This window comes from Pongo abelii, chromosome 11 (genome assembly GCF_028885655.2).
Source record: "Pongo abelii isolate AG06213 chromosome 11, NHGRI_mPonAbe1-v2.0_pri, whole genome shotgun sequence".
Taxonomy (NCBI): domain Eukaryota; kingdom Metazoa; phylum Chordata; class Mammalia; order Primates; family Hominidae; genus Pongo; species Pongo abelii.
Window position 1 is genome coordinate 78,598,655 of NC_071996.2, and position 16,076 is coordinate 78,614,730.

Consider the following 16,076-nt stretch of genomic DNA (forward strand, 5'->3'; position numbering starts at 1 on the left):
ATAGTGGCCCTATATATTTATGGGATGCATGAGATGTTTCGACATAGGCATACAATGTGAAATAAGCACATCATGAAGAATGTGGTATCCTTCCCCTCAAGCATTTATCCATTGAATTGTAAACAATCCAATTATACTCTTTATTTTAAAATGTACAGTTATTATTGACTACAGTCACCCTATTGTGCTATCAAATACTAGGTCTTACTCATTCTTTCTGTTCCCATTTTATAAATTAAGAAACTGTAAGGTTCAGCTGGGCGCAGTGGCTCATGCCTGTAATCCCAGCACTTTGGGAGGCTGAGGCAGGTGGATCACTTGAGGCCAGGAGTTCAAGACCAGCTCAGCCAAAATGGTGAAACCCTGTCTCTACTAAAAATACAAAAAAATTAGCTGGGCATGGTGGCGGGTGCCTGTAATCCCAGCTACTTGGGAGACTGAGGCAGGAGAATTGCTTTAATCCAGTAGACGGAGGTTGCAATGACCTGAGATCGTGCCACTGCACTCCAGCCTGGGCAACAGAGTGAGACTCCATCTCAAAAAAAAAAAAAAAAAAAAAAAAAAGAAACTGTAAGGTTCAGGGAACTTGTTTGTAGTACAAAAAGACGGCCAGTGTGGCTGGAGCAGAAGTGAACAAAGGAGAGTGAAAGATGAGGTTGAAGAAATAGGAACAAGCTAGAAAGTGAGGATATGAATTCAGATTTCATTCTGGTTGCAATGGGAAGCTATTAGACAATTTTAAGCAAAAGACACACAAGATCTGATTTATACCTTAAAAACAGACTAGTGAACAAGCAATTGTGCAAGCAAGAGATGATAATGAATTAGAACTGTAGTAGTAAAGGAAGTGAGAACTGGTCAGATTCAAGATAATTTTGGAGGTAAAGATTATATTACTTGCTGGTAACGTGAATGAATATGAAAGAAGAATCAAAAATAGCTCCCAGGCTTTTGGTCTTGTGATGGTTAATTGTATGTGTCAACTTGATTAGGTCACACAAGGTATCCAGATAATTGGTCAAACATTATTCTGGGTGTCTGTGAGGTTGTTTTGTAAGATTATTTTTTCTGGGTGTCTGTGAGGTTGTTTGTGAGATTGTATCGTTTTGTGAGGTTGTTTTGTGAGGTGTCTGTGAGATTAGCACTTCAATCAGTACACTGAGTAAAGCAGATTGCTCTCCCTAATGAAGTGTCCCTCAGCCAATCAGCTGAAGGCCTGAATAGAACAAAAAATTTGCTCCTCCCTCCAGTGAGTGAGAACACACCATGCCTGACTCCCTGGAGCTAGGACATCTATCCTTTCCTGCCTTCAGACTCAAACTGAAACATCAGCTCTTTCTGGGTCTTGAACCTGCTAGCTTTCAGACTAGAACTTACACTTACTGGCTTTCTTGGTTCTCAGGCCTTCAGACTTACATTGGAACTAAACCATTAGCCCTCCTGGGTCTCCAGCTTGCTAACTGCAGATCTTGGAGTCTTCTCAGTCTCCATAATTGCATGAGCCAATTCCTTATAATATTTCCTATAATAGTTCCTGGAGAACCCTAACTAATACAAGTTTTAACTATTAGTCATATAGGGTAAACATTTACTGAGACGGAGAAAACAAAGGGAAAAGCAGATATGAGGGAGTGGGAATAAAGGGGAGGAGGAATATTAATTCTCTTTTGGCCATGTTACTTATGAGATGCCTACTAAACTCCTAAGTGGAAATGTCAATTACACAGTTAGGTATACAAGCCTATAGCTGAAGGGAAGAGTCTGGACTAAGGACTCAGATTTGGGAATCATTAACAAATAGGCAATATTTAAATCTGTGGAAGTGAATAAAATCACCTAGAGATGTACTGTCTAATGTATTAATAATAGCCAGGAGCCACATGGGGCTATTTAAATTTAAGCTATTTAAAATTCAGTTCTTCATTTACACTAGCCTTATTTCAAGTGCTCAACAGTCACAAATGGCTAGCAGATACCATATTGAACAGTAGATACAAATTATTCTCATCATATAAGGTTCTATCAGACAGCACAGACCCAAACAAGTTATCAAAGAAAGCCAAAGGCAGAATTCTAGTAGAAGAGGTAAAGCAAATAAAACTAAAAAGAAATCACCAGTGAAGTGTTGTCAAAGAAGCTTAAAAAGTTTTCAGAAAAAGAGTGAATAACTGAATTAATTCAAATGCTGTTAAGAGATCAAGCTGTATGAGAAAAGAGAGCTGATTACTGGCTTTGACAAGACATAGATAATGAGTGACCTTGAAATGAGCCACTGCAGTAAAAATTGTTGGAAACAAAACCTAAACAAATTATGTTGAGAAGGAATAGGTGGGGGAAAAGAAGAGATAATAACTATAAACAATTTTTTTAAAAAATTTTTGTTTTAAACAAGAAAGAGAAATTGGTGGTAGCTTAAAGGAAATGTAGGGTCAGGAGAGGTTTTTTCCCCCAAATAGACATACTGAGGCAGAATTATATGCCAATAGGAATAATAAAATAGAAAATGATGCAAAAGAGATGATAACTACAGGAGATAACTGTAAGAGTAAAGCTCTAGAGATGGCCGGAGTATTTAGAATCCAGAGCATAAATGACGGTCAGCCATAGATGAGATCAAGTCCAGTCTTACAAAATATAATGAAGGTTGAGACCTTACGGAGTACAGGTGGAGCTAACTTTACATACATTCAGCCCACCATATGGATTAGTTCAGCACTCATGGAATTAAATCAACCATGGATCAAAAATATTCAGAAAAAAATTAAAAATAACAATACAACAATAAAAAATACAAATTTAAAATTAATAAAATATAGCAACTATTTATATAGCATTTACATTGTATTACAGATTACAAGTAATCTACAAATGATTTAAAGTATGCAGGACGACGTGTAGGTTACATCCAAATTCTACATCACTTTTATTCTTGGGGGTATTGGGACCAATCCCTCACAGATACTGAAGGACAACTTCACTTGGTGGTATAGGCAGCTCTCATCTGTTTACATCTATTTTCTGTATAAAGTAAGACTATAGGTTAAGAGTGACCAGGTAGATTTTGTAGGGTTTCTTTGTGACTTTTGATTTTTTTTATTTGGTTGGTTGGTTGGTTTTAGTTTGGTTAGATTTGATTGTTGGTTTTTGGTAGGAGGCAGGTATTAGTGATTTGAGGAGAAATACAGTAAAAAACATCACGCTGACAGAGAAAAAGGTGAATTTACTGGGGAACTATAATAGGACCATAAGGCAGTTTTAAGTACATATTTGATATCTGCAATCACAGATTTAAAATAAGTCTGGTCAGGTAAGCATGTTGTATCATTTTCCTCTAATAAGTTTAGCTGCTTCAATGAGATTAAACCTGTAAATGTATTTAATCAGAATACAGTTTTGCCAGTCATTGATTAGGCATATAATTGTATTTAAAGAGGGTAGGCTTTGACAGATAAGGAGGATGAGAAGGAGGAGCAAAAGGGTCAAGAGTGTCAGCAAGGAAATAGTCATTGGGGTAGATTATAGGACCTAATGTGAGCAGAAGAGAAGAGAGGTTGTGAGTGAGGAGGGCAATTTGAAAGTCATATATTAATATTTGTACAAACTTTATTTGGATCCTTAGTCAAACAAACAAAATGTTTTTAAAAGCAAATGATACTTATAACTGAAAAGTTAATATTTTTATATTTAATATTTTATGATATTAAGAATTATTTTCTAGGTATAAAAATGGAGAGATACATTTGGGATATACTTCAAAATAATATATGGGGTGAAAAAAATGGGTTGAGGTAAAAATGAAACAAGACTCTGTAACAAACCAAGTTTTCCATAAAGATTAATTTAACAAATATAAATTCTCTTTATTTAAAAATGTTTGTTTTGGTCGGGCACCATTGCTCACGCCTGTAATCCTAGCACTTTGGGAGGCAGAGGCAGGCGATTGCCTGAGCTCAGGAGTTCGAGACCAGCCTGGGAAACATGGCAAAACCCTGTCTCTATAAAAATACAAAAAATTAGCTGGAAGTGGTGGCACGCACCTATAATCCCAGCTATCTGGAGGCTGAGGCACGAGAATCACTTGACCTGGGAGGCGGAGGTTGCAGTGAGCCGAGATCATGCCACTGCACTCCTGCCTGGGCGACAGGTTCTTCCTATCCCCCTGACTCTGTCTCAAAAAAAAAAAAGTTTGTTTTGTGTAAAAAAAAATCTAAATGAACAAGATGGAAATAACACAAATTAAAAACAGAACCATCTTGATCATTTATAACCTTTCTCATGCTTTATAATAAACAACTCTTCAATACTTACCACATTATCATTCCAAAATCATATTTTACAACCTGTCTTACCAGCACACTCTAAGATAGGTATTTTAAAAAATATTTATTAAAAATTGGAATTAAACTTACTATTTCTTTCTGTTCTCTTGGAAAAGAAGAAAATAATTACTGTTCTTATGCTCCAGATGCTAAAGGGGAAGCAAAATTCAGAAACAAAAAACATCATTAGAAAAAGTGAATTAGAAGCCATGTAAAACGAAAACATATATTTCCAATTAGAGTTAGGTACATTATTTCCCTTTATATACAGAAAACCAAAAAGCATTTATTTCTGCCAGAGAAGATTAGAACCTGTGCTTTCAAAGGAGGAGTTCTCAACCTAAAGTCCACAGACCTTCTCATGATCCCCTTAAATTGCAAAATTACCTTTGTGTGCATAAGTGCATTTCTCTGGAAAGACCATTGCTTTCATCAGTCTGAAAGGAATCTATGCACCCCCCAAAAGATTGAGAATATTAGAATCCCTTACTAAGTAAGCATCACTTCCAAAAACTTAATTTGTCTATTCCCACACATTAAGGAAAAATGTTTTTACAAATGTAAGAGCATTATACAAATGTAAGTTGCCACTCCTTCCCTATTATTTAACAATGGAGGGACAGTCTCTACTCTAAGAGATTAAGCCTGAGGGAAAAACAAACAAAAACCTTACCTTCAAATAAATACCTGATAAGTAAAATTAGCTAAATATCTCCTTCCAAAGATTTTATAAGGATAATTCTTTAGGCCTTGCATTAGTAAGACATCAAATGAATTGAAAGAATTAAAAGAAACTAAATGAATAATCCTCATCACAAACTTGTCAGGGTCATCTCCTAAATTCAATGTAAACATAGGAAAATACCACTTCTCCATAGAACCTGGCAGAAATAAGTACATAAGGCTGGGCACGGTGGCTCACGCCTGTAATCCCAGCACTTTGGGAGGCCAAGGCAGGTGGATCTCCTGAGGTCAGGAGTTTGAGACCAGCCTGGCCAACATGGTGAAACCCCATCTCTACTAAACATACAAAAACTAGCCAGGCGTGATGGCACATGCCTGTAGTCCCAGCTACTTGGGAGGCTGAGGCAGGAGAATCGCTTAAACCCAGGAGGCAGAGGTTGCAGTGAGCCAAGATCATGCCACGGCACTCCAGCCTAGGCGGCAGAGAAAGACTGTCTCAAAAAAAAAAAAAAGAAGCATATAAACATTCTTCATCATCTTAAAACATACACTGTATCTCTTGTAAAAAAAAATTCGATTGTACTGGAAATAAATTCAGAATATAAGTATGAAAATTAGTTCTTCACTCTGAAATACAGCATTTGCTATTTTGGGGAGTCAACCTGCAAGTAGTCACCAGTGATCCCTGTCTCTTGGTATTCACACCATTGTGTAGTCCTCTCTCATCAGTGTTGGTCTGTGCAACTAACAGCATGGCAGAAGTGATAGTGTATCACTTCAAGATTAAGTTATAAAGGACTGCAGCTTCCATTTTGGGCCTCCTCTTTCACTTGTCTTTCTGTCTCCTGGATTACAAGCTCTGTGAGAAGACAGCTGTCATGATATGAGAACAGTCAAAGAAGTCTATGAAAAGGTCCATGCAGTGAGCAAGAAAGGTCTGTGGTAAACACTCAGCAAAGAACTGATGCCTGCTAACAGCTGCCTGTGTGAATTTAGAAGTGGATTAGGGAAAAATCAGCCAAAGTGAGTAGGACCACACCAGATATCTTATTGGGATTTGAATTCAGAAGCCATTTTGGTGGTGGCAAGACAATTAGCTTTGGCATGATTTATAAATTCCTCGATTATACAAAGAAAAAGGAAACTAAACATAGGCTTGCCAAAAAACAGCCCATATGAAAAGAAAAAGACCTCAAGGAAAAAGCAAAAGGAACACAAGAACAGAATGAAGAAAGTCAGGGGGATTGCAAATGCCTAGCAGTGAGCTGGAGACTGGATAACGGCAGAAGGAGTAAAGATCTGCAGTGACTTTATCTACAGTGATTGTATGGATTTAGTTAAGCCTGAGATGACTGTGGCCCCTACCAACAGCTTAACTGCAATTTACCTAAAAACAAAAGATCCTGAGATAGAACTACCCAGCTAAGCAGCTCTTAACATTCCTGCCCCTCAAGAGCTGAGACATAATAAACATTTGTTGTTTTAAGCTACTAAGTTTTGGGGCAATCTGTTACACAGGAATAGATAATACACTTTTTTTAAATATTGTGATGATTTATTTTTGTGACATGAAAACACCAAATAACTAGCACCAGATTCCTATTTGGCATTTGGACAATTACCTAAAAGTACGAAAAACACCAGGCTTTGTCCTTACCAAGGGAAGGGAGATAAGAGAATATAGGTTAAGCATAATGCCCATAACCTTCAAGGATCCCACAATAATAAAAAAGTCTCATATCACTTCTCCAGTGCAAACCCACTGAAATAGTAGCAGGCTGGAAGAGAGGACTTTAAAAAAGCATACAGAGAAAGAAAACGGGGGAAAAAAGATGGAATTGCAGAGATAGTGGCTAGAATTCTGTAGGAAATGTATAAATTTTCTTAAATGAGTAGATACTTTTTTAAAAGCATATATAATTGTCAGTGTAAATACTACAAAAATTGAAATTTACTCTCTTCAAAATAAAACTCACTAAATCCTCTCTGTGGACAATAAATTCCTCTAGTTTTTATCGGAATTCCTCCTGGATAACATAAGCTATCGAACAACAGACATTTCCATATGTCAAGTCTTCAAGACTTGAAAAGGTAAAACACAGAATTTATTATTCTTTAGGGCTAAATTGAATGAAATTCTTTGGTATTTTTTGTTATTTTTGTAGAGACAGGATCTCACCATGTTGCCCAGACTGGTCTTGAACTCCTGGCCTCAAGTGATCCTCCTGCCTCTGCCTCCCAAAGAACTGGGATTACAGGCACAAACCATCATGCCTAGCTCTTTTATATTTTTAAATAAAATTAAGAAAAAGAACTAAAGTACTTCAGGACTCTGTTTTAGTCATTCCAACAAAGGTTTTGCTCCCCCAATAATTAAAAATAATGTATTAAAATATAGCAACATACTTTGTGAAGATATTGACAATATTAAGGATATTATTACTAACCTCTAGTTAGAGAATAGTGGCATAAGATCCACTTCCCCCTTCTCTTCATAAAAATAATCCAAAAAACAAGGAGAACAAAAATAAAACTGCAAACTCCTTCTCTGGTAAAACAGAGATATAACTAAAACTCAACCATCAGAATATGTGGAGGCACTCTCAAAAGCAATGGAGATTATTACACAGGGGCTCCAAAAAGTGGAAGCAAAACAAGAAAACTGCGTATTTCACAAAGAGGTAACAAGGTAAACTTTTCCAAGTGTAGAACTTAAATTAAAACCCATGTTTGTAACAATGAGAACAAGATGCACAGCTACAGGCAGACACTCCTCAGTTTGGTTCCAATAAAAAAAGAGAGAAGGCAGAAATTAAAAAGAAATTATTCAGAAGTACACTATTTACAGAGTATTCTATTCCTATGGCAAGGGGGTTGGGGGGAAGTTTTGTATTGTGAAAGAAATAATTGCCTAGCCCCATTGGCTGGGAAAAAATAACAGCTAAACAAATTCACACACAAAATCCTGAATCATAAGGAAAATTCTAGTTAGCCTGGAACACAGGAAGATATGCCTTTATCCCAACACGACCTATAAAACTGACCCAAAGTAAATGTACCACAAAGTAAAAGGTTTTAATTATAAAAACCAAAATCAAAAAAATTGTTTCAAAACAGACCAACTTCTTTCATATCAACAAATATTAAGTGGGCTAAACTCACTAAGGTAAAAGAAAAAGACCTTCACACTGTAACACCAGACAAAACCCAACTCTATAATGTAAATGGATGCATCTAAAACTAAGTATCTTTTAAGGTTGAAAATAAAACCATAGACAAAGGTATAGCAGGCAAATGCAAACAAAACAAGGGTTGTGATCTTAAAACTCCAATGGTTAAACTTTTTTAAAAAAACCTTTCAACTAAAAGAAGGTCACATTATAAAGTTAAAAAAAAAAAAATGTGATTCCTTTCCAAAAAACGTTGACTGAGCACATCCACAGGCAAAAACAAAAAACAAAAATTAAACCACCTTGACCTGAACCTTGATTAACTCAAAATGGATTATGAACTTATATGTTAAAAAAAAAAAATTAAGGTATAGAAAAAAACATAAGAGAAAACCTTCATAACCTGTAGCAAGGTAAAGTGGTCTCAGAATTGACAAGAAAAACACAATTAATAAAGGGAAAAACTGATAACATGAACCTAATCAAAATTAAAAACTTTTGCTCTGCAAAAGACCCTGTTGGGAGAATGAAAAGACAAGACAATCTAAAGACTAGGTGGAAAAAATAAAGCTGTAAACCATATATATCCAACAAAGAACTTTTTTTTTTTTTTTCTGAGACGGAGTCTAGCTCTGTTGCCCAGACTAGAGTGCAGTGGGGCGCGATCTTGACTCACTGAAACCTCCGCCTCCTGGGTTCATGCGATTCTCCTGCCTCAGCCTCCCTAGTAGCTGGGATTACAGGCACGCATCACCATGCCTGGCTAATTTTTGTATTTTTCATACAGATGAGGTTTGACATGTTGGTCAGGCTGGTCTTGAACTCCTGACTTCATGATCCGCCTGCCTCAGCCTCCCAAAGTGCTGGGATTACAGGCGTGAACCACTGCACCTGGCCAGAACTTTTATCTATAATATATAAAGAACTCTCAAAATTCAACAGTTAAAAAAATGAATAATCCAATTAGAAAATTGGACAAAAGTCATGAATAAACATTTTGCTAAAAAAAGATACATATTAATGGCAAATAACCACATGAAACATCCTCAGCCATTAGGGAAATAAAAATTAAAACCACAATGAGATATTACTACATACCTATCAGAACAGTCAAAACAGAAAATAGTGATTAACACCAAATGCTGGCAAGAATGTAGAGAAACTGGATCACTCACACCTACCTAGTGGAAATGTAAAATGGTATAGCTACTCTGAAAAAAAGCCTAGCAATTTCTTATAAAACTAACATGTACTTACCATATACTCCAGCATTTGCACTGTTGGGCATACACCCCAGAGAAATGACTTATGTTCACATAAAAACCTGTACAAAATATTCATTGCAGCCTTATTGGTAATAGCAAGAACTAGAAACAATGCAAATGTTCTTCAGCAGGTGAATAGTTAAACTATGCTACATTAATACCACGGAATACTACTCAGAGAAAGAAAGGAACTATTGACACATTGAACAACTTGGATGGATCTCAATATACTGAGTGAAAAATGCCAATTTCAAAAGGTTACATACTATGTGATTCCATTTTATAACATTCTTGAAATAAATTTCTGGAGACAGAAAACAGATTAATGGATGGCAGGGGTTAGGAATGGGGAAAGTGGAGAAAGATGTGTATGGCTATAAAGGAGTAGCAAAAAGGAGCCTTGTGGTGATGGAACAGTTCTGGATCTGAATTGTGCGGTGGTTACACAAAACTACAGGCGATAAAATTGCATAGAAATATAAAACCCACTCAAAGGAATTCATATAAAACTGATGAACTCTGAATAGGCTCTGTGGATTGAAACAATGTCAATTTCCTGGCTTAATATTTGTTGATATGAAAGAAGTTGGTCTGTTTTGAAACAATTTTTTTTGCTTTTGGTTTTTATAATTAATTAAAACCTTTTACTTTGTGGTACATTTACTTTGTGTCAGTTATTTATAGGTCGTGTTGGTATAAAGGCATATCTTCCTGTGTTCCAGGCTAACTAGAAATTTACTACAGTAGTTCTCCCTTAATCTCAGTGATAGGATCCATGACCCCCAGTGGATGCCTGAAACCATGAACAGTACCAAATCCAACATATACTAAGTTTTTTCCTATAAATACATACCATGTAGGTATAGGGATTTAATTTATAAATTAGGCACAGTAAGAGATTAACAAAAATAACTAAATAGAACAAGTATAACTATACTGCAATAAAAGTTATATGAATGTAGTCTCTCTTGAAAAACTAATATTTTCAGACTGCAATTGACCACAGTTAACTGAAACTGCAGACGGCAAAACTGTGGATGAAGGAAAAACTACCGTATAGATGTTACCATTGGGGTGAGCCAGGTGAGGGTACCTGCAACCTGCCTGTACATTTTTTCTGCAACTTACTGTTAATCTATAATTTTTTCAAAATTAAAAATTCTTTTTAAAGGATGTGTTTATAACGAAGATATAACAGAAATACCCATGTAAAGAGCAAAGCATCAACATTCATAAAGCAAAACTAAAAGAAATACAGGGAAAAGTAGAAATACACTGTTATTAGGATATAGAAGATCAATATAGCATAAGGTAGTTCTCATTGCTAATATTCAACTCTGTGTAACTGAAAAAAGAAAATACATCTTCAAATGTTCATGAAACACTTAAAAAACTGACCAAATAACATTCCACCAAAAAAACTCAATAAATTTAAATCAGAAATATTTAACATTCTCTGAGAGCAATACAGTAAAACTAGAAATTTTAACTAAGACAATAAATAAAAATATAAATATATATTTGCCATCCATAAATGACTCACAGATTATAACTCCCTCCAAAAAAATCATCATATCTTGAAAATAACCAAAATAAATCACTATATATCAAGACCCATGGCATAAAACTAAAGCAGTGGTCAGAAAATGTCATAGTTTCAAAAACATATACAGTGTTATTGTTTCAACAAATAAAGAATGAAAATAAAGAAAAGTTTTTGATGTTTTTATAAAATGATCACAAGACTGAAAGCAGAAATTTTTCCTGGAATTCAAGAATGATTCAATATTTAATATTATCCCTTTGTATCAAGAGAAGATGAAAAATCATATGGTATCTCCATAGATAATGAACTGTATTTAACAACATTCAACAACCTTTCTTGATTTAAAAAAAAAAAAAAAAACTAAATACAGTAAGAATAGGTAGAAAATTCCTTAACATGATCAAATATATCTGTCTCAATCCAAAAGTCACAATAATGCCCAATGGTGAAACATTAGAAGAATTCCCAAAAAAACACATCAAGTATGTCCACTATTTTCTCTACAACTTAACATTGTCCTGAAGGTATTAGCTAACATAATTAGCCAAGAGAAAAAAAAATCAAAAATATCAAACGAGAAAAAAAATAACAAACGAAAAAAACAAAAGGAGGTGGTAAAATTATTGCTATTTACAGATTATATGATTGCATACTTGGAAGCTCTCAAAGAATCAACCAAAAAAATTATTACAAACAATAAGACTATTATTGTAGTTGAATATAAAATTAGTATAGAAAATCACTAGAAATACCATTTGACCCAGCCATCCCATTACTGGGTATATACCGAAAGGATTATAAATCATGCTGCTATAAAGACAGATGCACACATATGTTTATTGTGGCACTATTCACAATAGCAAAGACTTGGAACCAACCCAAATGTCCAACAATGATAGACTGGATTAAGAAAATGTGGCACATATACACCATGGAATACTATGCAGCCATTAAAAATGATGAGTTCATGTCCTTTGTAGGGACATGGATAAAGCTGGAAACCATCATTCTCAGCAAACTATCGCAAGGACAAAACACCAAACACCATGTGTTCTCACTCATAGGTGGGAATTGAACAATGAGAACACATGGACACAAGAAGGGAAACATCACATACCAGGGCCTGTTGTGGGGTAGGGGGAGGGGGGAGGGATAGCATTAGGAGATATATCTAATGTTAAATGACGAGTTAATGGGTGCAGTACACCAACATGGCACATGTAAACATATGTAACAAACCTGCACGTTGTGCACATGTACCCTAAAACTTAAAGTATAATTAAAAAAAAAAAAAAGAAAATCACTACATTCATATATACAATATATCAGTTGAGAAATAAAAAATTTCTTTGACTCACATTCATCAAAGCATTTGTTGTTCTTTTCTGAATGAAATTAATGCTACTTGGAATATTACTACAGCATGAATTTTTGTTCAATAACATCTAATGACTTGAACTAAAAAAATATGTGTCCTAGCAGGAAATACTTGGAACTTCAATATAATAGAATCATACAGAGGACAGCGTAAACATTTTAAAACTTCAATATTCAGTGTTTTACTGTACTCAAACTAAAAATGCTAAAAGTTGAAATATAGCAGAATATCTCAATTCAATCAATATAACTAAACCTTCCTTACTTTGGGTAAAGAATTAACATTCTATAAACCTGGTGGTTTTTCACCAATCTTCATATATGCAACATTATTTTGTTACCTCTTTCGCCCTTTCTGCCAAACTTAAGTGTTCTTTTTCAAACCACCATATCATAAGCCCTATCCAATTTATCAAAATCTTTTTAGATGAGATTTAGCAATATATAAATCTAACGATGAGCTGGGCGTGGTGGCTCATGCCTGTAATACCAACACTTTGTGAGGCTGAGACGGGCAGATCACTTGAGGCCAAGAGTTTGAGACCAGCCTGGTCAACATGCTGACACCCCATCTCTACTGGAACAAAAAAAAAAAAAAAAAAAAAAACACACACACACACACACACAAAAATTAGACAGGCATGGTGGTGAATGCCTATAATCCCCACTACTCAGGAAGCTGAGGCGCAAGAATTGCTTGAGCCTGGGAGGCAGAGGATGCAGTGAGTGCAGTGAGGCAAGATTGCGCCATTACACTCCAGCCTGGGCAACAGAGTAAGACTCTGTCTCAAAAAAAAAAAAAAAAAAAAAGCTAAAGATGAATTGATATACAGGTCTTAATATTTATAACTATGTTGACTTCTTTGTCAGCTTATTTAACCACCAAAGACTTCAGCAATAATTACCTTCATGTTTAGGCAAAATAGTAACAATGATTTATTTTGGTGTAAAAAATAAGAATCAAGTATTTCTTGCTTTTGTTTTTTGGGGCATACAACTCAAAACCATTTTTCCTTACAAATGTCTTCTTTATTATATATAAAAGCCATATCTAAAAATTCCTTTTGAGGTTATCTCTGAGTCTGTCGCCCAGGCTGGAGTGCAGTGGCGCGACCTTGGCTCACTATAAGCTCTGCCTCCTGGGTTCACGCCATTCTCCTGCCTCAGTCTCCCAGGTAGCTGGGACTACAGGAGCCCACCACCATGCTGGGCTAATTTTTTTGTATTTTTAGTAGACATAGGGTTTTACTGTGTTAGCCAGGATGGTCCCGATCTCCTGACCTCGTGATCCGCCCACCTCGGCCTCCCAAAGTGCTGGGATTACAGGCGTGAGCCACCACGCCTGGCTGAAAGACACGTGTATTCTTACTAGTGTATCATGAAACAAACATTTAACTTTCTTCAAAAGGTTACAAATTATGTTTGTCAACCTAGCTGGATTGAGGAAATACCTAACATGTGCTACTTCTGGGGAGAGAGAGGAGGCATGAAAACTGTATAAGAACAAATCCCTATCCTTAAATGGCTTTCAATTTAAGTGGAGATACAAGAAGAGAAATAGGAATATGACCACCTTCCTCAATTCCCTTGCTTAAATTTCTTCCCCAACAACCCCATTTTGAGAGGCAAAAACAAATAAGAAAATTATGGCTAACTCTTCAATATCTTATGATGATGATCAGTCTCTAAAATTACAGAGAATGAAATGTCTAGAAAGTTATAATTCGTAAAAATAAGGTATCCGAAAGTAAAAATCTACAAGATTGCTTGTAGCATTAGTTAACATAGAAACAAAACTTAATGGTTGCTGACTTAGAAAATGAACCAACTCCCAAGGTAATGTATATTTGCTAACATAATGCAGAAATACAAAATTGTAACTTTACGTAACCCAAACCTTCCCTCACTATGGTGTGTAGCCTTAATGACTCCTACAAAATAAATTTGGCATTTATATTATGATTTAGGTTTCAGTAATAGTTGAAAAGATCAAGGGAGGTAAATATACTATTGAATCTGAAAGGCCGAAAAACAGTATGTGGAATTATATTAAACTCCTCCATATTACATTCTGAAGTGAAAATATAATAAAATTTCAAAGGATGTTTATATAGAGTATTGATATTCTACCATAAAGAATAATTTTGGAATAGTTATACAATATATGTTCAGTCCTGATCCATGACCTTTCCAGTAAAAGCATTTGGGAAACTGGGAATGTGCAGACAGCAGGCACTTTTTACAGATATCAGGTAGATTTCTAAACTATATAATCAATGTAGACAGTGTTGAGTAAAACAACATACTTTATTGCCCCTTTTGCCTGTTTAGTCTTTAAGTAAATCCGAGTCCAGCCCTCAAAACTGTTTGCTATAATTTGGATATTTGACCCTCCAAACCTCATGTTGAAATTTGTCCCCCAGTGTTGGAGGTGGGGCCTAATGGGAGGTGTGTGGGTCATGGGGGTGGAGCTCATGAACAGATGAATGTCCTCCCTGGGGCATGGTGAGAGTTTGCCCTCTGTTAGCTCCTGAGAGAGCTGGTTGTTAAAAAGAAACTGGCACCTCCCCTATCTCTTGCTTTCTCTCTCACCAAGTGATCTCTGCATATGGTGGCTCCCTGTCACCTTCTGCCAAGAGTGAAGCAGCCTGAGGCCCTCACCAGATGCAGATGGTGGTGCTATACTTCTCGTACAGTCTGCAGAACCATGAGCCAAATAAACCTTGTTTCTTTATAAACTACCCAGCCTCAGGTATTCCTTTATAGCAACACTAAACAGACTAAGACACTGTTTTCCAAAGAAAAAAGTCCAGGGATAAGCTCACGTTAGACACAAAAGGCAACAACTCACATTACACACATAAGAAAATGTCCTGTGTTAAGTCTTCTTTCTTTTTACCACAACACCCACTTTCACATTGTGTTTTATTTCATGATTTTTTGATTGTCATCGATCAGAAGGACAATGCTATTCTTTGTTGGATAACCGGTCTGTGCTTCGAAAAGTGAAAAGCTCACTGAAATAGAAGCTACAACAGTTGAGAACGAGGTTACAAATATCAATGAGACAAAGTGAAAAATGGCTCTGAAACTAAACAAGCCAAGATATACTAGATGCACGTGATGCAGAAAAATCAGAGGGACACAGTAAGGATAAGAAAGCTTCATACCCAAAATATCAGAAAGACTGAATTGAAGAAATTACATTTTTAAAGAAATGAAGTTTTCCTGCTTCTAAAGAACAATGAGTATATAATTTATTTGCCCCCCAAAAAACTGTTATGAATTATAATAGCTAGATCATAGTTTTTAGATAGCCATTAGAATTAACACAGTAGATTTCCCTATCAGACATTCTGTGACAACTAGATACAAGTCTTTTATGATCAAAAAATCAATCTTTATATGGAAATAGATGTAAAGTGCATTTTTGAGTATTTAAAAGTGCTTAAATCAACTAAACATCTCATACTTATTTTGTAATTTTCTCTTCTCTCCTCTTATGAAAAAAGATAAGGGAAACAAGGAAAAGGGGCTCACAATTATAAAATCCACTACTTCTGGGATAAAAGCATTCCAAAAGATTTCAAAAAATGAAAATAAAGAAAGTAGCAGAGATAATTATTTTGCAATATTATGAAAGCACTCAATTTCAGCTCTTGTAGCTACATACGAACTTATAATTTTACAAGTTTCAGAAGTTTCAAACTGAAAA

The 16,076-nt window shown here is 35.6% G+C and overlaps 1 protein-coding gene across 3 annotated transcripts in view; it reads right to left on the reverse strand.

The window, feature by feature from the left end:
* LNPK (lunapark, ER junction formation factor) overlaps positions 1 to 16,076 on the reverse strand; it is an 80,599-nt gene that overhangs the window by 53,784 nt on the left and 10,739 nt on the right. For all 3 annotated transcript variants that reach the window (NM_001132700.1, XM_063712487.1, XM_054548671.2), the window contains 1 exon segment: positions 4,410 to 4,468. In NM_001132700.1, the coding sequence (NP_001126172.1) occupies positions 4,410 to 4,468 (59 nt within the window).